The following is a 22,640-nucleotide window of genomic DNA, read 5'->3' as shown; positions in this document are numbered from 1 at the left end:
CCCTTGGTGCAGTGGACTCACTCAGCGGGTTCGCTGAGACTACAGAGTATAAATATTGGATCTTTCCCCAACAAGAGGAGAAGGAGTGCTTAGTCAAAGGGCACAAAGGACAGGGGGGTAGGCGGAGTAGCAGGCAAGGGGAGAGATTCAGGGGAGAGGGGATAGGAGCTAGGGAAGAGACAAAAAGGAGAGACGAAAAGAAGTCTGTCTAAAGACCGACTGGGTAGGTGACGACAAAGGAGGCAATCCACGGCCCATCTCCCCTATAGCTAAACTAAGTAGCTCCATCGGGAATCAAGACAAAATAGTTCAGTCTCAATACATTGAGAGAGGAGGGAAGGAGAGACATAAATAGAGGGAGGATGCGGTAGGAGACGACAGGAGAGAAGAAAGGAAGTTTAACAAAGTGGTTCAACAGTATACCAGAAAAAGATCGACAAGTAAACATTAAATCAAACAATCAGCAATACATTAGGGGAGGAGAGAAAGTAGTGGGGGGTTGGGGAGGAGGGAAAGTGAGGATAAGAGAAGAGACAACCGTAGAGACGAAAGGAAGTCTGTCTAAAGACCGACTGGGTAGGTGACAGCCAAGGAGGGAATCCACGGCCCGTCTCCCCTATAACTAAACCAGGTAGCTCCATCGGGCATCAGACAAAATATTTCGGTCTGAATACATTGAGAGAGGAGGGAAGGAGAGACATAAATAGAGGGGGAATGCGGGAGGAGACGGCAGGCGAGATGAAAGGAAGTGCAACAAAGTGGTTCAACAGTATACCAGAAAAAGATCGACAAGTAAACATTAAATCAAACAATCAGCAATACATATGGGGAGGTGAGAAAGGAGAGAGAAAGTAGTTGGGGGTAGGGGAGGAGAGAGAGTGAGGATAAGGGAAGAGACAACCGTAGAGACGAAAGGAAGTCTGTCTAAAGACAGACTGGGTAGGTGACGACCAAGGAGGGAATCCACGGCCCATCTCCCCTATAGCTAAACCAGGTAGCTCCATCGGGCATCAAACAAAATAGTTCAGTCTCAAGAGGCGAGGGAAGAGGTTCACAGAGAAACAGGGAGGGGACAAAGGGCAAGGGCATGTGAGGGCAGAGGACAGAAGCTGGAAAGAGTAGGAGCGGAGAGGGGGGAGTGTTCGGGAAGGTAAGGTCAGGAGAGACGCGGGAGCGTTAGCCCGAAGTCCGGCTGGGTAGGTGATAGTCATACCAGATATCCTTCCAGTAAGGTGGGTAGGAGGGCGCACGGGGCAATTGTGTGCCCAGCTATCGTCTGTAGCAGCAGCAGATATTGCTCATTCACCATGTACTGTGGCCACTAGCCTGGCGTGCAGTGGCGGCTGTAGATATGTTTGGGTGTCCATTCACTGCTCTGTGATTGGAGGGAGAAGCCTGACTCCACATTTTGCCCGCCTCACAGGAAATGTGGGCAAGGAGACTCCTTCCTCTCTTGTTGCGAAACATGTGCTCAACTGGCCATTGTTCTGTAAGTTGCAGCATGCACATTTAAACAATGGCAGTTTAGGGGGTTCAAGAGAAATCTGTGTTTAACTCCTCAAAGTTTTGTCCACATAATTCGAGAGTAGATATTTAATCTATACTTGCCCGAGTGGCACCTCAATCAGTGAAGCACTACACAGACTGGCACAGGACCACACATTTTTGATGGAGGCTGATTAAATGGAGGAGTCCTTTGGCATAGACCTTTATGCTATACAAGGCTGTAAAGAAGTAAGTGGCGACCTCATTCGCAGCTCCCGGACTTGTCTTGAAGACCCCCTGTGCAGCCTGTTTTTAGGTGCCCCCCTTACGCTCGCCCACACTACCACAATAGAAAGCCATCTTCCTACACACACCAATCACAGTTCTCTACAGTGACCGAAAGGAGATATCCAATGCTTTATCAAATCCTAAATGAATAAAAATAATAGTGATTGCCTGCAAGGTTATTATCTAGGACTAGTACCATTCCTTGAAAGACATTTTTAATGAATATATCCTAGTGAAGGTCAATATTTGTCGCCAAAACTGTCACTACACAACTGACTACATTAAAACCTACTGTTATAAGATTGATTTTACCATGAAAAACGTACTTTTGCTTGAGGTGTATATTGTGTTTTATTTTCTGTTACAACAGCATTTTCTTCCATCTCAACTTCATCTTCACTGTTGGAATCAAACACAATATGGCGACCTTTGCCTGCCATCGGAGAGTCCTGGACAGAAAATATTGGTTAAAATGATGCAATCAACAAGTAAATCAGGCAAGATGTTCGCTGTAGAAAAAATATGTAGCTCAAACAATTACAAGAAATGGGAAGACACGTAAAAACTAATAGCTTGAACAGCTCAAACAAAGGCCAGTATTTTGAGTCTTACACTAGAAACCACTCACAAGGTTTTAAACAAGCAGAAATAACATGTAAATTACGGTTTCTTTGGTTTATACTTTCAAAGCTGGTAGGATTGAAAAGGTAAAGTTTATTTTAAATGTTTTTGAAAGGTGTGCCATGGCATAGCATTCAATAAGCACTGGTCCGAGGCCCAATTTTTCATAGGGAATCTATGACCTTCATATCCTGTATTTACTGTGACTTACTGACCTGTTTGCTTAATCTTTCAGGAGACCGTCATGTGTATTTGGGGTTAGGTCACGCCGTACACTCCCACGCTAGAGATCTATGCAGCAATCTTTATCAAGTAAGAAAGCGTTCCTCCATTACTTGTAAATCTTCTGATTGTTCAGGAAAGCATATTTTTCTGCCTCTGCTTGACTGTCACAAGAGTCAGGCACATGAGGGCCTTAGTGGCCCTCATAAATTACATGGACTATAGAAGTCTCAGCAGTAGGTCTTTGGGTCCCACTTCGAAGCTCTATCTTATTCCTGTTGACAATGAACCTTTTATCTTCTTCCGGCCCCTCTGCTTCTCCAATATATTGCTATCATATTGTCAGTGTCACCCGGGGGCTGATTGGTGGGTGGTGTACCCCGCACTAGACATAAGGGCTTTTTTTATTTTTTTAAGGGGGGGTGGGGGGGGGAGGGGAAACGGTGGGGCCGGCTGCTGAGGCACACTATACAACAGCCCAACAGTCTATCTACCCTCCGACCCCATCTGGGTGAATACTGGAGAATTTAACTCAATTTGGACTGATTCCATGAGATCAGAAGGGGCCACACCAGGGTTCATGTGAAGACCACAATGGCTTAATATTGTCATAGTTTTCGTAAGTTCCAAGCCACACACATTTTTATCAGGATTAGTAAAGGAATGCTGAATGGTAGGAATTCTGTGGATCCCACAGGTTTCTGAAAGTTCCCTCACTGAAATGTGATGAAGATGCATCATTTTGGCATTGTCTGAGGTTTCAAGGGCATTCTGGTCCACAAAGTCACATAATCCTTGACTCAGCTAAGGGTCTAGTTTTCAGAAATGTCTAAGTTCAGTTGGTTTCTACGAGCGACAGCTGAGTCTGCATTCAAGTACCACAGCTACCTCCATCGCTACAGTGGGTTAATTTTCTTAGCGAAAACCTGATGTCTCCATATTGAGTTGTGGGGCATGTACAAGTGGGGTACACCATTCGTATCAGGAGGAGAATGGGAATATAGAATAGTTGACATCTGCTGTTATCAAATGCATTTCTCTCCAGTTTTGGCTTTTAAATGTAAGCCAGTGTGCATGAATGAACACATTGGACAACATATTTGGCTCAGATCATAGGACAGTACTGATAACCCCGAATTCAGAGTTGCACAAAAAAATCATTATAGCTAAATTCTGTACCTGCGGCATATTAAACAAAAAGGCACAGGTTTCTTTCATACCCGTTTTTCATTCATTCGATTTTACTATTTGAACTGCTGCATGGTCGGTACTCAATAAATTATAAGTACAGGCTGCAGGTCAGTTGCTGGCTCTAGGTATCGCATATTTTTGGACAACCCACAAACACTAACCAGAAGCATCTGACAAACAAAACCACATATTACTTTCATTAATTAGGACAAAAAACTACAGATGAAACAGCGGACACTTATTGATATTGTTTCCTACTTATTTTCCCCAACAAAGAGAGGGTTGTGGGGTAGGGCTCAGAGTGGGGATATGGGAAGTGGTCAGCTCCAGGAAGTAAGGGATTAACATAATTCTTTGCTATTTGCCAAAGGGTTAATCAACACAATTTAATAATACCTGTGAACCTTGTGTCTGTTGACCGAACTACGTTCTTATTCTGGATACCTCCCTACCTAAATGAACTGAACCAAAAGGAAAATCCTTACAATGGAGGTTTTAAGTTCAATATGAAAATTTAAAACACCAAAACATTTAATTTTAACTAATAAACAAAAGATTGTATACCAAGCTCGTTAGTGCCCCCTGGATACATTTCTTTTGAAGGTCAAGCTCTTTCCTTCGTTCCTGTACAGCTGCCAAACGTTTCTCATTGTCCATGAGCTGCTTTGACAAGTCTGGGTGTGAGGATTCAGTTTTTTTCCCCATGGAAGCAGACAGACCCTTTGTTTCCACAGACAACTTAACACTGGAATATGCATTTTCCTGGCTGTTCATGTTCTTAGGTGTTGCTGATGAAAAGTCGTCAGAGCTGCTGCTTTCCTCATCAGTAGAAGATCCACTGCTGGTTGCCTCACTTTCTTCCTCAGATTCGGCTAGTCTGGTTCTGTCCTTTGTGGGACAATTTAAAGGCAGGCGGCCTTTACCGACAGTCAGTTTAGAAGCAAGCTTTTCAGTTTCTGCTTTTGAGACAGGCACATTTGCTTTGACCTCAATGTGCTCTTCACCTGCTCTTTTATCCTGCTCTGGAACCACTTCAAACCCAATGTCCTTGGTTTTGGGATCCTCTCCTTCATCAGCACTTAATCTTTGTTTAGCAGGCTGAGATGAAGCACTAGGTGTTATGCAGAGATGCACTGATGATGCAGCCTTGCTGGCAGAACAAACCGGCTGAGAGAGGAGGCAACTTTCAGAAGTTTCTTCTTTATCTATTTTTCCAGTTGCTAGTGAGCCCAAGCCAGCAAAAGTTGGAAGTTTTGGACGTGTGGACTTGCTTTTAGACTTGCATTCATCATCAGTGCTTTCCTCTCCTAATATAGAAGAAACTATATCATCTGGCTGTGTGATCTTCTTGGATGAGATTGTCTTGTCCAATGCTTTTTCTGTATTCAGCAATTTACGTCGCAAGCAGGCATCAAGGGATGGCTCAGTACTACTTTTGATTGGTGTTTCTACATTTTCATCACTTGAAAGGTCATGGGCATTCTTGGCAAGTCTCTCCAGATCGTCCAATGTCATATTTATACGATGGCAATTTTTCATCATTTCTTCATATTCTGGGTCTTCCTCAGTTTCACTGCTGCCTGTCAGACTGTCACTTTCTGAACTGCTTTTAGCCAGACTTGACTGTGGCAATGAATATGCTGTTCGTTTGTCAATCTGTTTGGGCAAAGATTTTTTATCAGATTGTGGGTGAGCGGGTAGTTTGTTACTGTTTGCACATACAGTTGTCTTTTGTTTCAAGAGACCCTGCTTGCTTTCAGACACACACAAGCTAACTGAAGGAACTTTGTGCAACAATTCACTTGTGGCTCTATTCTGCACCAGTGGTTCAGTCAAAGCAGCAATTTTATCAGAATCTGCAGATTCAGAATCAGCTCCACTGCTGTCTAAAGAAGAGCTACTTTCAGAGCGGCTTTTCAATAGCTTGGACTCTGCCACGGAACACGTTGAGTGGTCAACAGCACTGCTGGGTACAGAATTAGGATTGGATTTTGAAAGTACATCAATCTTGGCAGACTCACAGTCAGTCTTGCTATTCCATGCTTCCAGGCCTCCAAACATATATGAGGTAGGTTGCGGAGTTGATTCATTTCTTGGTCGTATCTGCACCATTGGTTTGGTCACTGCAATAATCTCATCAGTATCCGCAGAGTCATACCCACTGTTGTTGTCTGAAATGTTCACATTTGTTTTGTTTCTCATCAAGCTTTTCCCTGCTCTTCCTGAATCCCACTGAGTCCAGTGTGAAGCATATTTAAGCTCAAAGTCTTCCTTGACAACTTCAATGTTGAAATCTTCATCCCCCACATTTGCAATCCTTTTTGGTAATGTATTTGTTGGTATCAGAGACTCCATTTCCTCTTCAGACTCACTGTCCATGCTATTTTTAGTCTTAGATGACAATTTCGTCATGTCAAGTGATCGATTTCCCTGGGCATTGAACTTTGCAACATTCGTAGATGATAAGTCAAGCGAATGATTATATTTCACATCAGTGCTTTTGGTGGAAGTGCTGTCCTGGTGTTGAATAGCTGCATTTTTTAAATGTTCATTTTTCACAGCGTTTTCTGATGCCTTTTTCTTTTTCAACTGGCGTTTTGGAGTGGGAAATTCTCCTCTGCGCTTCCGGCTAATGTCATCATTCCCCTCATCCAGATGCCAGGTGAGTTGGGAGATGGGGACCAGAACACCTGAGTCTTCTTCAAGTTTTTTGATGTTGTGACAATACTTTGATGGGTCATATTTCATGACGTATATTTCAATTAAGGAATACTCTAAAAAATGATGGGATAGTTTTTCAAAACACATGTATCTATTGCAATTGATGGAATAATATGTCGAACACATATAAACAGATTGTACCCAAAATATTTTTTCCTTGAAAAGTAATTTTCACTAATTAGTTTGCAATCATAAAGGGATCAGAAAAATAGAAGTGAATGTATTTAGGTTGAATATTTTGTTTTTTAGGCAGCGGTCAGTACCTGGTCAGCTTCAGCAAGACTTATATAATTTATGACCTCTTCCCAAAATGTACAACCAATGAGTTTATTAAATATGCTGATATTAAAGCATATTTTGATGCGGCATTTCTTTACGAAAGCCGTTTTGTTACACAGCATTTAAAAAGGGGTTTTGGTTGTGAATGAAGGTGTTAACCAGTTAGGTATATCGGTTGGTGTCATCAATTATGTCATTGAACATGTCATGAGCGATGTAATATGTGAGGTCATAAGCAGTGCATAGTGAGGATACATGTTATAGTTAGCAAAGTAAGTTATATCTGGTGGATTTCAGACGTTTGTTTTTTAAACCTTAACCTTATTTCAACATCCAACAATAACGTCACTTTAATTTTTGTTTTTTCAGTATTTATATATGTGTAAATATATAAAAGGCATCCAGGACTGGTATGTGAGATTCAGTTTGAAGAATGTAGGGATTGACAGCACACTTATGACAGATACATTTGAAATATGTCATTTATTATAATTGTTACCAACAGCTTGAACTCAGATTCTAGCTCAGTTCCAAAAGCACAGCTGCATAGTTTGTAAGTTTCATAGGTTGTTTATCATGGAATAGACCACAACGAATATTATACCAACTTCACAAGCACCTACATAATGTTCTCAGCCATCCTCAAAGAGAACCTAAATTATTAAGAATGTTGCATTCTTTTTACATGTCATTTTAAACATGGGTGCTTTGCTAGCCCACAGCACTCATCTGACTCCGAAGAAGTACACTGCAAGTGGTTGTGAATTTGGAACAGTGTACGAGAATGAGTCATCAACCGATGAAGAACCTTTGAAATAGAGAAGATGTGCAACTGTTTTCATGAACCAGGTTACAATCTCGGAGAGCTCATGGTGGTTGTAAAAATTACGATTAATGTCAGATTTCTAATGATAAATAGTCAGTATTTAGAATTGTTCATAAAATGTTCGAGGTACACTGTTAAACATGCTCAGCGTAAAGCCAGGCCTAACTATGTCATAGGCGACTAAGCTTCAACGAAAACGTCATTACCTTTGACATTATACAAAGCAAATGATCTGCTGATGGGCATACCGTTCCCTGAAGACTGGATGGAGGTGGCAATTAGCAAGAGGAAATTCTGGGGTTTACAGTAAGTATATGCATTTTCTTAAAAGGATATTTTGCTTCTGTGTTGGAGGTGAAGGACCGGCAAAACTCTGCCGAATTTGCTGACCACCCAGTCCTGCAAATATACAATAGAAATAATATTTAGTAATGCAATATTATCAGAGGGAGTTGTTGGCCAACCAAAGGCAGCTACAAGCATCAGCAACGTGATGTGACTTGCAAATACCTAAAATACTACAAAAAGAGGAATAACAAAACACAAAGACATCAATTTACGATAAAGAGACAAGACAGAACTGATTTCTAAAATACAACTCCTGATATCACAGAGGTGTTGGCATTTCTCTACAGAGTACCATGGGGCAGAAGTGGCTCTTGTAAAGGAAAAGAGGGGGGGGTGAGGGACGGAGGTACAGCGGAGACAAATAAAAAAATAAAAAAAAGAACTTACCTGCCGCCCTCCAGGATCGCACTCTTCTGCTCCTCTCTTCTCTACTATAGGCAGGCACAGACTCCCAGACTGCCCTGCGGCCAATCCTGAAGTTGCTCTTATGCATTAGAGCAGTTCCAGGACTTGCCTGAGCACTGATGATTTGCACTCCCAGACAGACTGGGAGCCTGTCCCTGCTCTCTCCAACCCGGCAATGCAGATGGGGTTGGAGAGAGCTTCACTGTGCATGTGGGTTTGGCTGGCCGGAGACGGCTGCCCAAACCCACATGCGCGGTGAAGGAAGCACCCAGCTCTTCCCTTCCAGCCTGTCATCACCCTGGCACCCCCTGACCCCCCCCTCTTATGACTGGGCATAGGAAAAATAAAACTGGTTTCAGACCCTATTTATCATACTTTTATTATTCCCGTTTTTGACCGTGCTGGCGGGGTGCGGAACCGCCGCTGCCAAGGGGTGCTTGGTCTCTTGAAACAAGCCTTACATCCACCCCAAAGTTTGTGGGCTTTTTTAAATTTAAAATAAGCAATTATACAGGATATTACAGATATCGTTATGAATGTTTGCATTGGAGCTAGACGAGAGTGGGCAGTTGAAGAATTTGGAACAGCTTTTTTGATATACAGTGATTGTAAAAAAGAAGAGTATACTCTTAAGATTCTATGGTTTTAAATATTAGGGCATATCTGACCTTCAGCTAGATTCACCAAGTCAAAACGGTAGATACATTTAACCTTGTGACAGATAACACTTTCAACAGCGCAAAAATATAAGTCAACATTCATGGTCTGCCACAGGACTATCTGCACCACTGAGCATTACAAAGGAAAGGTTGATCTTTGTTTTATTTCTCTAGGATCTTGGGCAGTGTCCAGTGACTAAGGTATCCTTCCTGCAGATTTTCTCAATGAGCTGGACTTTGTGCATGTGTCCCAAGGTAGGACTGGCCATTGCGGGCATCTGGCGTTTTCCCAGGAGGCTGGAAGGGTGGGGTCCGGTTTTGTTACTAGAGGCTGTTTCTGTAGTAGTTTTGTAAGCACCCGCAGCAGTTTTACTTGTATATCCAGTAGTTTTTAGGCAACAATAAAAGTGTCAAAATAGCTCTGGTGATTAATTGGAGAGAGATTGGAGTTTTTCCAAGAGGTAGTTTTGACTCACCTAAGGTAGCGCAGAGGGCTAATATGCCTGCTGCAAAGGATGCGTACCATGCAGATCACAGAACAGTATTTTACGCCCATAGCTTAGTGGGTTACTGCTTTTGTCACAGATACCCTTTTTTAATGTGCAGTTGATCAGTTACAATCATAATATAGCATAGTGGGCTAGGAAGTGCCTTCAAAGAGCTACATGAAAACTACATGGAACCAGTTAGAAAGTTAGATCTTTTGTTGAGTCTTTCATTACCCTACTGCTGCTAAAAAGGGTTTGTTTGGGTGGAAAGAAATTTTTATTATTAAAGTCAACCTTAACCACTGTGTTACGTTCTGAATCCTGGGTTTGAGCTTCTCCACACCAAGCACTCTTAAAATGGCCAACCAGTATGGATGACATGAATCCTACACCTTGTATTCCCCTTTTTCCTTGTACCATTTTCTATACAATGATTTTCACACACATTATTCATTGTCTCTGTATTTGTGCGTAATGTAAAGTGCTGCGACATCCTACACTGATATAACAGGTGCTATGAAACAAATGCAATACGTGTGAGAGATCAGCTAGGTAGAGTTAGAGGGAGATAGCGAGGGAGTCATTGAAGTGCCCCAAAAAAGAAAATTGTATCCTGGTGCATTGTAAGGTCATCATTTACTATGGTTTAAAAGCAAATACAATTGAAAATATAATGAATAATGTGTTCTAGAATGCGCCATTTTTGCACTCATTTTACCCTCTTTGTAATGGTCAGGCTCACTCACTGCACTCACTATGCACCGTGCGGGGTTGGTCTGATAAAATTAACCAGGGCAACTTTGGGTTCCCAGTCCGGCCCTAATGTGTCCCTGGGATAAAGCGTTTTTTCTACTGGCAGGCGCATACCAGCTTGTTCAGGGAGATAAACTTCCCTCTCTCCACATATCAACTTTCTATATCATTTCAATCTAAGGGGCAGTCTGGAGGGAGAGAGCAGCAACCCCTCAGACATTGAGATCCTAGCAGCATACGTACACCACAATCGTGAGCAAAGTCCCTTGGTAGCCCAAATAAGTACCATTAACTAGACAAGGAGTAGGGTAGAGTAGGTGTAGAAAGACAGGATGCCAGTGCCAATGAAAACTGCATTTTTTAAGTTCCTCCAGTCTTGGGGAAGAAAACATTCAAATGTTGTACTGTTGTCCAAATTGCATGGACTTCAGAAGCAGGTCACAAAGACCAACTGGAACGGTTAAAGGCCAATTTGTGAATTTCAATTCAAACAGAGTCCAGCAAAGGTCACCACTGCCTCAGCGAAGAGCAGCAATACAATAAGCAGGCGATACAGGTTTTTTTTGGAAGCAGGAAACCTACTGAAACAAGTGGATCGGTAGACCTGTTTCGGAGAGCTAGTAGGCACACTCAGCAAAATACTACAAGTAGCTAAAAAAAAGATTTTACCCATGCACACTATGCACTGGCACCACCACAGACACCATATACTGCTGGAAGCGGGAACAGTAGCCTCCATCAGTCAGAATTTAGTTCCTCATTAGGCTGTAACTCTCCGATGATGATCAGCAAATTAAAAAACAATGAGTATCACTAGTGGACTTACATCATTGTTGAGTAACTTGAGGAAAAAACACTGGCTCAGAAAAAAATATGGGGTAGTGGCACATGTTTTCCAAAACGTGCAGAGGGCTTTTCTTTAAACATTCATCACATTTATAAGGTCAAACAGAGGGCCAATAAAATTCAAGCAGAACACAACCCACAAGATTTAATTCACTATGAATGTTTCTCAGATGCCATGATGCAAGAGATGGATAAACTGAAGGACAAAATGACAGCTTTGTCTCCCAATTCCCTGAACTTCAGCACTCTCTGTTCTCGAGGACCTTTGGAAATGTTCTGGTGTGCCACCTCGCATAAAGTGTGATAGATTTACAGTGAGTCAGATGGATGATGAACCTATGTACACAGGACATGGTGTCCTCTAAAAGATACCTTTCCACAACTTTGAATACAGCACTGCCCTACCTAATTATTTTGTATTTAGTTGAAGGACAATGGCATTTCTAGAAAGAAAACTGTACACAGTTAACTAAGGACAAGATTAACTGGGTGGCTACATAAAAGCTATAAGACAGAGAATGTTGAGGCTGAAGACTGCAGACCGAACAAGACAGCACAGACACTAATGGCACATACTTAATATATTATGCGGGATACACTGGACAACCAGGATTGCAAGTGGGCATGGTAAAAGTGGAGAAGTCAGGTAAGATAAGAATGGATGGGTCATGAATTGGGTTATGCATGTCAGAGCAGATGTGACTTACAACTGAAGAGGTAAGCACATGAGCTTTGTTAGCAGTTCTAAAGGTGGGCAGGATGAGTACCGTCCCGAGGTCAAGAAAGAGCACATTCTGAAAAAGTGGACAAGCAGGTGTATTTGTAAATTGTATACATTCACAATAAGTATGTTTAAGGCTCCTTACTTTCTGTTTGACACCGTAGACATGCAGACAGTGTGACTAAACAACCATGACAACTTGTGAGTTTGACTGAGGGTAGTGCTAAGTGGGCAATCAGGGTGTGAGAATGGATACAGAAGTGTGATGACATGCGTATGAGAGACTAATGTAGAGGTCTTATTGTATTGATTGAGAAAGAGGCTTCCACAAATGTTTGCTGCCGTGAGCCACTGGGTTTTGAAGGGATCTTGCCTTATGATTTGGTACTTCGGTTCCTGGCACAGCTCTCATTTGAAAATTCTCCACACCAGCTTTTTTCATAGACTGAACCAAGTTAGGATTCCGGTCTGGTTGTGGCCAATGTTTTTTCTCTTTAGCTTCCGCTCGCTCTTGCGCCAGCCTGTGTGAAACATTTGAAGTGAAAGTAGTGTTATTTTAACATTTTCCTCAATGTAATGACAGAATAGGGTTAACAGATTTAACTTCAAGGCTAGCGCTTATAATCAAGGTATGTCTCAGAGAGATTATTTAGGGGCACAGACTCACTTATGGAGTGAACGATCCATGCGACTTCTTCATTACTCCAGAGGAAAGATCCAAAATAAACATATGCAATGGTATGCTTATTACACATGCTCAGATGTACATCAGAGATGCTACAGTATAAGTATTAACAAGTTAATCAAGGGTTAACACAGCTCAGTCACATGACAAAGGATTTAATGCATAGTATTATTAACACAATAAACAATAACATGAATGCTGAGCCTATTACATTAATGTTAACATTTGTCAATATATGCTTCAATATCAAAATGGCTGTCTCTGCTTGCAGTCATCTTTCGGCACGGTCAACCTTTCATTTCGGTCTCAACCTGCACAGAGGCAGTTTGCTAACAATGTTTTGAAATGTAATGTCACTTTCCAATGTACAGAATAGGATTTTGTTTTAGTCCTGTAGCAAGCTGTTAAGCGGACAGTGAATTTTTCAAAGTCTTACCTATTAGGACCACAGTGTGTTTTTTTTAATATGAAAACCTACTCATGTGTATATTAACAACATTTTTACTAAAAACTGAACCACAGTATGTAAGATAATGTGGACAAAGTTAAATGTGACTCACAAACTATGATTGGTTCAAATCATGAGGCACTTACACTAGTGTATTGAATATATGACTTTTGATAGTCAGGAGGCAGCACCATGCTGGTCTGACCTCTGCTTTATGGTTTATTCACTGAATTGAATTGCTTCTAGTTCACACTAATTCACACTTTTTATTCTGAGATTCAGGCAGTTTTCTTGATATAAATAATTATTCGATTGACTTTAACTAATGCATTTGTCTTTAGTAATGGTTTTAACCCTTAGTAACTCTTTATGGGTTAATTATATTATTTGTCCCTTTTTTATTGTAAAGCCTAATGTGTTTCATGATTTGCATTATAATTTTTTTTGACCATATCCAGTTGCGGATCAACAAAATCCTTGGGGGATTAGCACAGCAGCTAGCCTTTCAGAAGTGCTTTAACTGACATAATGACAAAAATAGCCATCACATTTCTGAGCAAGAACATTAACAAGATAAAATCCCTTCCACGATAGTCCTGAAAGACTGAGGGCCCTCCACCCATCATGAATAAGACAAAACCTCAATAAGCTGCTCATTACTTAAGTGAAACAAATATCTTTTTAAATTCATCAAACAGTGCATCCTTCTAATCGTAGACTACTGCAGTCCTAATACCACACCCGACTGGATAACGCAATGCAACCAATTACATTTTGGACAAAACAGTTCGGATCAGCTATCATTGTGTTGGGTTCCATCTCAACCAATACCAACACGAAGAAAGAGCAAGGTTTAGATATATGTATTTAGACATACACAAAATCAGAAAAACTTAGTGCTCTTAGATTTCAAACAACTGATATCTGGGCCCATTCATTCAGGAAACTACACCACGGATGCCATATTCGACAATAGTGGACTAATCTTACTCATAGGAAACAACCCCAGTACATAAGAGTGACCACCACGTAATCAATGCTTCCTAGTTGTGGAAAAGGGAGTTCAAAAGAATTAGCATAAAGTGCCCATTCAAAGCTGAGATATTCGCCTGAAGATCATAGTAAAATTATTGCCCTATATCCATCAAACCTCAAAAAATTGTTTTGATCGAGATGAAAAACATCAATGTGATAAAAGATTCTAACCTCTCACGCCACACCTCAGTCAACAAAACAACCAGAGATTAATTCTCCGATACTAAAAAATATCTTCTCTTACTAGGTCTTTCATAAATGATAAAGGCATCCTTATTAGCCCTAAGATTCTCTCAGTTTGATCATACCAAAAGACTTAACATTGGTCTCCCTACATGCTGAACAAGCAAGCTACCTTGAATCCAGAAAGCTGCAGCCAGACACGTCTTTACCCTGGGCAGACAGGATCACTTCACCCACACATGCTCTACACTGGTTACCAGTTGCAATAAGATTATCATTCAAGGACCTTTACACATTACGTGGGTCACGCGATGGTAACAGTGATCTTAAAATCTTAACACAGACTGCAAAGTAAAAGGAGAAACCTCAGACTACGATTGGTTCCAATTCTTGCAATTCTCCCTTTTCAAAACAGCCTCATCAGCGGAGTTATTTACCTGTACAGAGTACTCTGTCAATGGTGAAAGGGCTCACCAACAGATGACTAGAATTCAGAAAAGCGGTTCACAAAATCATGACTTAAGGACCTGGCTATAAGGCAAACTAATTTGTATAATGCTCAGCATGCAAAACAATCCTTCAGACTACCTTTGCCTGACACTCCATATGTAAGACACGCCCTACATGCCACATCAATAGATGACGCCCCATTCAACATGGTTACCCAACCAATCACCAGATATTAGCTCCTAACTTGATCAACTGTACAGCCGTTTAGGGCTTTGTTAGGGAGTGTAAAAGCACAATAAAATACTACAACAATCCGCTAGGTCACCCATAGCTCTTACGTCTTGAACATCTTTCGAAATACCACTTTTCACAATACAACGCATTCCTGTGGCACTGGCTATCTTGATGCCCCTTTACTATTATATGCCGATTTCTTCACACATGCTCATTCTGTTCATTATTGAACTTCAACCACACAACTACCAAGCACTCGGACTTTCCTGATAACTCATCTCCGATTAATGTATCTCCTCATTTTCTCCTACTACTTTTCCACTCTTCTTCTCAAAGCATTATTCCAGGGACTCTCAAAGATCGCCTTCCCTTGGGTGGCTTCCCACCACCAAGCCAAACACAATTTTGCAGCAGATCTCCCTCTTTTAATGAATCAAATATTGTTTTACCCAAGGTCAATTATGATGTGAATCTATATGCCAAGATAAATTGCAAGGACTTCTGTAAACACAATTCTTACTTAAATGTAAACTGTATTGCTTCATTTACAACTCTGTTCAACCTTTCAACACAAAGGCAACAGCCTCCTATCAGGAGGTCTCACACCCAATCACACTTTCCATCTTGTCCTGGTGATGTGATATTGGCAACCTCTCCATGCAGGGGTGGATTTGTAGCTTAGTCACGTCTGGCAACAGAAACTGACCTCTAACACTAAAACAGGAGCCACTACATCTTCCCTAACTCTTCTGTGTACTGGGCTTAATGTAAACATGCTGCTCTCTTCAGCGGGTATTTCTAACGAGGAGAACATCAGCCAAAGGAGATTGGAGCGAACAATCTTCTTACAACTATCGAGCACAATGAGGGTGCTGAGCTGACTCACTAGTCCTAGCATGGAGGAGAGGGAAGGTAGGAAGTGTGACTATATCCCTAGATACACTATTGGTATGATTTACTTGTGAAAGTAGTAGTAAATAGTTTGATGGAAAGTGATACACCGGTTAAACATAGCTTTTATGTACATAAATCACACACATACCCATGATGAAGTGTCATTAGTGTTAATTATACTGGCAGAACATGGGTGGAAATCATAACTGACTGTATTAACATTTGTACACCTCTAAACTGGCATAAATTAAGGGAAATTCTTTTAGTTTTTTTGTAAATTCTTATACATTTGACACATTCATGTGGTGGTAAGCCAACAGCACCACTAACCAGGAGTACTACACCTCTAAACCTGATTGAAGCTGAAACTATCAGTTTAAAGCAGGCAAACAGGCGCGTTCTCGTTCTCTAGCTCTCTAAGAGATACAACACTGGCCTCAAAAACACTTTTCACCGTGACTTTTACCTATGCAAAAAGCTTTCCTTGGCCAGCTCAATTTGTAATGTTCCACCTCTCCATTTTGTCTTGTTTAAAATAGACATGCCTGCAAAATAAAAAATAAAGAGTACACATTTCAAGTATTGAAAAAAGATGCAGCTTAAACATAAATGGAGATATTGTAGTACCAGGTTTCATAATTTGATTTATTCATTTTAATGTATTTTCTATTTATGCAAATATGATAAAGATTCAACATAAGCCACAGAATAAAAGAGCAGTGTATGCTGTTTTTGTTAATTGAGCTAAGTTGATTTGAACAAAACAGACACATAACAACATCTACTTAAGTTATGATACTGTTTAAAAACAAATACCACCTTTGCCTTTTAATCTTGAACAATCGATGCAATTTATTGGTGCTATTTTAGCATGAAAATCAGTCTGAATACTCACAATAGAAAGTGAAACATTAACATCTTGTATTGGGTGCTCAGAGAGCAACACAACCACATACCGCTCTAGGGGTTGTGGTAAGCATAATAAATAATGCTTTTGAACGTATAGACCAATAGCCCACCCAAGGTAAACTTTGGTGACAAAGAACAACCCTTTAAACAATAGGGCTAAAAAGCAAAACCATTATCTGGCCGTATTTGTACACCCTATTGATGCTATTCATACAAGGTAGACACCCATGTCCTATACTGATGGCGAAGAGACCACATGGAGAGTGGGATTCTATCTTCTGTGTTTGCCTAACGTTGTCAAAAGCTAACATTTTTTGTCTGCCCTTCTTGGGTAGTTACAAGCTGGTGTGGAGTGTAGATCAGGCATTTATTGCATCAGACCTCCTGAATGCAAGGATAGCAGAAGTGTATGTTTTCAACAGTTGTAAGTTCTCTAAAGAAGCTAAAACAGAAAACACTGGCAAGGTATTTTGGGTAGTTGGTTTTGTGAACATGTACTTTGAGGGCAGACCAAAGCCTTAACATCAGGGAAACTTTGCTTAATACTAATTTGCAGCATGTGTGCCCTCTCTGTGAGCAATACTTATTGTTAAAAAACCACAGCACTGCAGGCAATCTAATATTGTGTTTTTGATTCTGCCCATCCTAATATGTACAAGTCCCAATGTAGGAAGGCCATGCTTACTTTTCTTGCTCCTCCTTCTTAAAATGAGACCTGTAGCCTTTTTTTATAGACTGTTTCACAAGTCCCTTCACCACCGGTGGGAATTCTTCTACCTGGTTGGGGAACCAGAAACTACCTTGTGCATTGCACAGCCAGTACTGTGCGTTAATGTGGACACTCTCCCTTGCCCTACACAAGTTTGCACCAATGGCAATCTCCACTATTTTTTTTAATGTAGACTAAAAGTAAAGCAGATGTGAAACAATGGAAGTGTGGTGTGTAGGAGGTTAGTTTGGAATGGGAAACATCCTAAAATCAGGATAAAGTTAACTTTATCCTACATCTTGTGTCTCCCCTAGTCCCAAGCTTTAGGCGGATTGTGAAAATGGAAAGGAAATGAAATACTGCATAAAGCAGTCAGAGAATCAAGTGAAATATTTCTTAAGAAATCTTGGCCAAATCGGGCATCATATCTGGAAGAAGCATGTACAGTGTAGTGAACTAGACTTAGGCCAAGTGGTTTGCAACCCAGGAGATGTGGTTTGAATGTGCCCAATTTGTGGACTATCAGCCAGTCAGGTTGTAGAAAAATGCCATGCTGCTGCCAATGTTAATTATGTCAAAGATAAAGGCTTTTAATTCTGCAGTGCATGTGGAGAGATTCATCAGATTTGTCAATCAGGGAAAGGAAATTCAGATTTCCGCTTGAGCCTTAGACCTATTCAGATAAGTTGTTACATGACTCTGTTCTATTGCCATGACTGGCAGTAAGGACACCCCAACAACAGATTGAGGTCATGGGTCCACAATCACAAGGATAACAGAAGAGATGAGTGGAGCGAGATCAACTTGGAATGCCTAAACTAATAGCGTGTCTTAGTGTTCCTTCAGGTGAAACAACAGGGATTGCATGCACAGATTGGATGGAGGGACCACACCATCTGCAGCCTCAGAAGTCTCTGGAACCACCAAGTCATTAGCGAGTAATGAATCAGGAATAGAACTTACACTATGAAAATAACTCATATGGATTGAAGCAGAGAGCATTCAGGGAAATTCACAGAGAACATAGGATTGTAAAGAGTCCAGAGTCGCAGAATACGGTGTTTGTAGAAGGGCTGTGAGGTTTGCCATTGTAGGTTGTCACCCTAGAGTGAAACCACACAACCTGCATGCACACACCACTGCAAGAGGCCTATGGATTTCCCATAAGTACACTTAGTACTGGACGAGTGTCCTGTCAAATCAGTATATCTCCCGCATGCCCAGCTAACTCTATTCTGGGGTCTGTAGGCCTACAAACTACTGTCCACTACACAAAGCAATCCTATAACGAGACTCTCTTATCAACTAAAAGACCGCTGAACAAAACTAAAGGTAGAGCCACTGATGCCGGCCTCAGTGCCCAAATGGAAAAATAAAGGCCAAGGTATTGGCACTAGTGTTCAGTGGAAGACATGACAACGGATTGTTCATCTAGACCAAATGATCGAGGGTAAGACTCAAACTCTACAACTCCGTGTGCGCGGAATTCATTCCGCCACATACAACTAGCAATACCACCAATAGATGCAGGGTCTATGTGAAATATTCAGAGGATGACCTCTACTTCTTGGCATTAGTACTACTACTGGAATACACTAAAAGAGTGACACTGATGACGGACAATGACCACTGATCACCATCAACTGATTTCCTAAAAGACAGATCCAGATGAGTGTTCCTTCCCCTTGGCATCCATCGCTTCCTCAGATTTATATACATGAACACTGCTCAGCTTGACTGACTACTAACTGTCAGTGGACTACCAGTGCTTCTCCCTTTTCCCTTAACTAACCACACTAGGGAAAAGGAATCCTCTATGGAAGCGGCTGACTGAATGCAGTCGACGAAGTGGACACAAGAGCATATGATCATATGGGTTCTACTGGTGCAAGTGAAGGAAAACCTTTCACACTAAGGGGCACAGTTCATCCTCTGCAATTTGGCATGGGATACCACTATCACAGGGAAGTCACAGTACTCACCTGTTGCACTCTTCTTAAAAGATGCATTGGCTCCCTTTTCTCCCCACGGCGTTATATATTTCACTGTGAGGCTGAAGCAGAGGACTGGCAGATTGCAGGCACAAAAAAAGGTTGTGGCCTTAAAAGATTGCAAAGCCTTGCGTTTTGGAAGGAGGTCTAGCATCAAGATAGAAGCGGATGAATGCATCTCCGTGACAAAATCTCAATGAGGTGGGGCTGCCACCCCTGCACTATCAAGAGGTATTAATAAAGTCTGCTCATTGAAGAGGAAAGCCAACAACTTTAAGCTTGGTCTTTGTTGAGTCTGACAACTAATTTAGGTTTGCACTTGCCACAGCATGGAAACAATATTGTTCATGGCAATGTCAGGTTTGTCAGTGGGAACCCGGACATGAGCAGCTTTTGTACCACAGATTATTTTTGCCCAGATCATCATTAGGGTGGTGGGACACCCAGGAATCCTCAATTTCACAAGTGGAACTATAAAGAGAGAGCAGCAAATTGTTCGCCATTTTCAAGACATACTTTGAAAAGTGCTGTCAGGCAATGTAAGTGCTATATTGAATTTGCCGCCCTCCACTATGGCCACTGTAGAAGTCTAGTTCCAGAGCCTACTCGTACCATAACACGTCGGTAAATGGCAACAGAGGCAGAGCATAAAGAGAGGTTGTGGCATTCATCTTCAGCTGAAATATTATCACATGCCCTTCCCTTTAGAGATTTCGCATTGTACAGCAACCAACGAATCGTAAACCAACAGCCAGATGCTGTGTATTTCAATTGTTAGCAGTGGTTCAAAATCTAGACCCCAAGCTGTTCTTGTAAACCCCAATGTTATTATATTCAGGAGTATTTCTTGAAGGTATGACATTTCTGGAAGCATCCGTGTAATAGGACTGTGTAGAGCAGCTAGTGCCCGTTTACCAGAGTTGCACAGTCATTTTACATTGGAGATTAGAACGGTTACTACGGAGTTCTTTTTTTCCAAATATTTTATGCGTTTTGTAATAAAACATACAAGGATACAAGTAATAAAGTACCACTTGCAATCCATATTAAGGCTGGACAAACAAACCCAATAGTACATAGCATATGATATACAAGCAACATACTTGAGTGATGTCCTTCTGAATATAGCCATCCCCTGATTAGGGATTGAGGAGACATCCCATATAGTTGGGTTTAAGACCTGTGGTAAGTGTGTTTATCGAGTGTATAGCACCTATGTGATGTATATTAAACTAATGTATGCCTTAACATCTAAGAAAAAAAAAAAAAGAACTGGGGGCGGGGGAGAGGGCAGTGGGATACATGAAACTGGAATATGAGTTCAGGGTCAGAGATCGGTCTGTTACTAAGTTGCGTACCTGTTGGAGTCATGCTCTGTGTACTTATCTAAGAATCGCCACACCACACTTGAGATTTGAGGGGAGGACTGGTGTTTAGATTGTGTGCTATATGCTCCTCTACAATATGAGAGCCATGCCCACCAGGTGCGATGAGATAGATGGTTAAATTACTTCCATTCAGAAAGGATAAATTTAACTGCAATCGTCAATAAAAGGTCCAGCAGTGCATTGTCATTAGCATTGTTGCAGTGTAACTTCCAATCCAATCAACTTTATTTGATCTAATTAAGATAGATCATAAAAGTATACACATACAAGGTAATCAATCTTTAAAAAGAAGTTAATAAAATCAGCATTTTTAAAAGACCCCTTAACAGCCCTTGCAAAATAACCTACAATTTGTATTGTACACAAGAATTCGAAGTGATCCTAATGCTAAAAGCTGGAAATGCAGTAATTCATCAAGCAGCAATATTCACCCACATTGATAAATAGATAATAGTTGAGAATAATATGTCTACACTGCAAAACAAAATGACTATTTAGATACATTTGACATGGTAAAACTTAAAAACGTAATCACATGAGTTTCCCCACTACCATTACAAGCTCTAACAGACAAGTGGTTTAATTCCACACATTTCCCCCTTATAAGAGACGCCTCCTGCGCAGGCAAGCACCCAAGGAGGCTACGCAGAAAAAAACATTAGGGGTAATGGAGCTTCAAGAACAACATTGCAATACAACAGTTTAAAATTGCACCGCCTTAAAAGTGATAAAAGATATCTCGATCTCTGTATTTTATAAAAGTGACAGAAGAAAAAGAGGTGGAAATCACATTGCACAGATACATTTTCACATGGACATGGGATCAACTCACTTAAGCAATACTATTTTCTGGAAAACCTAGCATCAGTGGAATTAGATTAGTACGAAATCTTAAAAGGACAAACCTATGCTATAAATTTCTTACGCCCTCCAGATATGAAAAAATCATCCTCCGTTAAAATGGGTATTTGGTGGTATAATTTGGTTACAGTTTTTGCACACTGAGTTTCTTCCCTAGCATAGTCTGCCTTGGCTAGAAATAGTGCCTTAAGTTTCTTTTTAGGGAATTTAGAACAAGTACTCGGGTTGGAAAACAGTTCTGGGACGCCTAGCAAGTGCAAAGTTGTTTCAACATATTGTAAACAGGCAATTGAATGTCCCTTGTCTAACGATAGACAGTTGTGTATTATCGCCTGGTTGATGTCCACTGTGTTTCTCCTACAAATGGAGTGCCACAACATAATATGGGCTAGTCTTACAAAATCAGTTATGTACGGTAAGTCCAGCTCCAGGTGGCAGACATAGTTGGAAAAAGAAAGAGAGGCGATCCTTTTTAAAAAGCTGTTCTCGATCTTCTGGAGGCGATCTATTGGGGCCATTCCCCACAGCCCTGTCCCATATGTTGTGGCTGAAATAGTTTTTGCATTATGAATCATTTTTAACTTCGCTATGGGCTTGTTCCCAAGTTTCTTAATGAAACTGAAGATTGCAACCAAGGTTCTTTCCATAGTTAGAGCCCTGTAGCCCACCAGGTTTGTTTACTATCAAGTAAACTCCCAAATAGGAGAAAGTCTCCAATACCGCTAGTTTCCTAGTTCCAATATAAAAAGAAGGAATCCTTTTCGGGGAGGGGAGTGTGGGGGGGGGGGGGGGGTCTCCTGCCACTATAACAAAGGTTTTATTCTTGTTGACCTTTAAGTCCAAAGATGACATATAACCCACATAGGCATTTATTAGATGTTGTAGCGCTACCCCGTCTTAGCTATTCGGACGGCATCGTCCGCCTAAGCCAGGATGGGGAGTGGTGTTGACCGGAGGGATGGGCCATCTGACACAGATTCTATTAAGGCAGCTTCCACTC

General features: G+C 41.2%; 1 protein-coding gene across 1 annotated transcript in view; it reads right to left on the bottom strand.

Annotated features, from left to right (window-relative positions):
- Positions 1-22,640, bottom strand: part of NOL8 (nucleolar protein 8) — a 205,636-nt gene that overhangs the window by 136,332 nt on the left and 46,664 nt on the right. The window contains exons 4-8 of the mRNA XM_078661396.1: positions 16,249-16,327; positions 12,227-12,374; positions 7,970-8,032; positions 4,372-6,558; positions 2,100-2,222 (exon numbers count right to left, since the gene is read on the bottom strand). Coding sequence (XP_078517522.1) covers positions 2,100-2,222; positions 4,372-6,558; positions 7,970-8,032; positions 12,227-12,374; positions 16,249-16,327 — 2,600 coding nt within the window. The remainder of the gene's footprint in view (positions 1-2,099; positions 2,223-4,371; positions 6,559-7,969; positions 8,033-12,226; positions 12,375-16,248; positions 16,328-22,640) is intronic.

This window comes from Lissotriton helveticus, chromosome 9 (assembly GCF_964261635.1).
Source record: "Lissotriton helveticus chromosome 9, aLisHel1.1, whole genome shotgun sequence".
NCBI lineage: Eukaryota > Metazoa > Chordata > Amphibia > Caudata > Salamandridae > Lissotriton > Lissotriton helveticus.
This window is presented reverse-complemented; position numbering and strand designations above follow the sequence as displayed.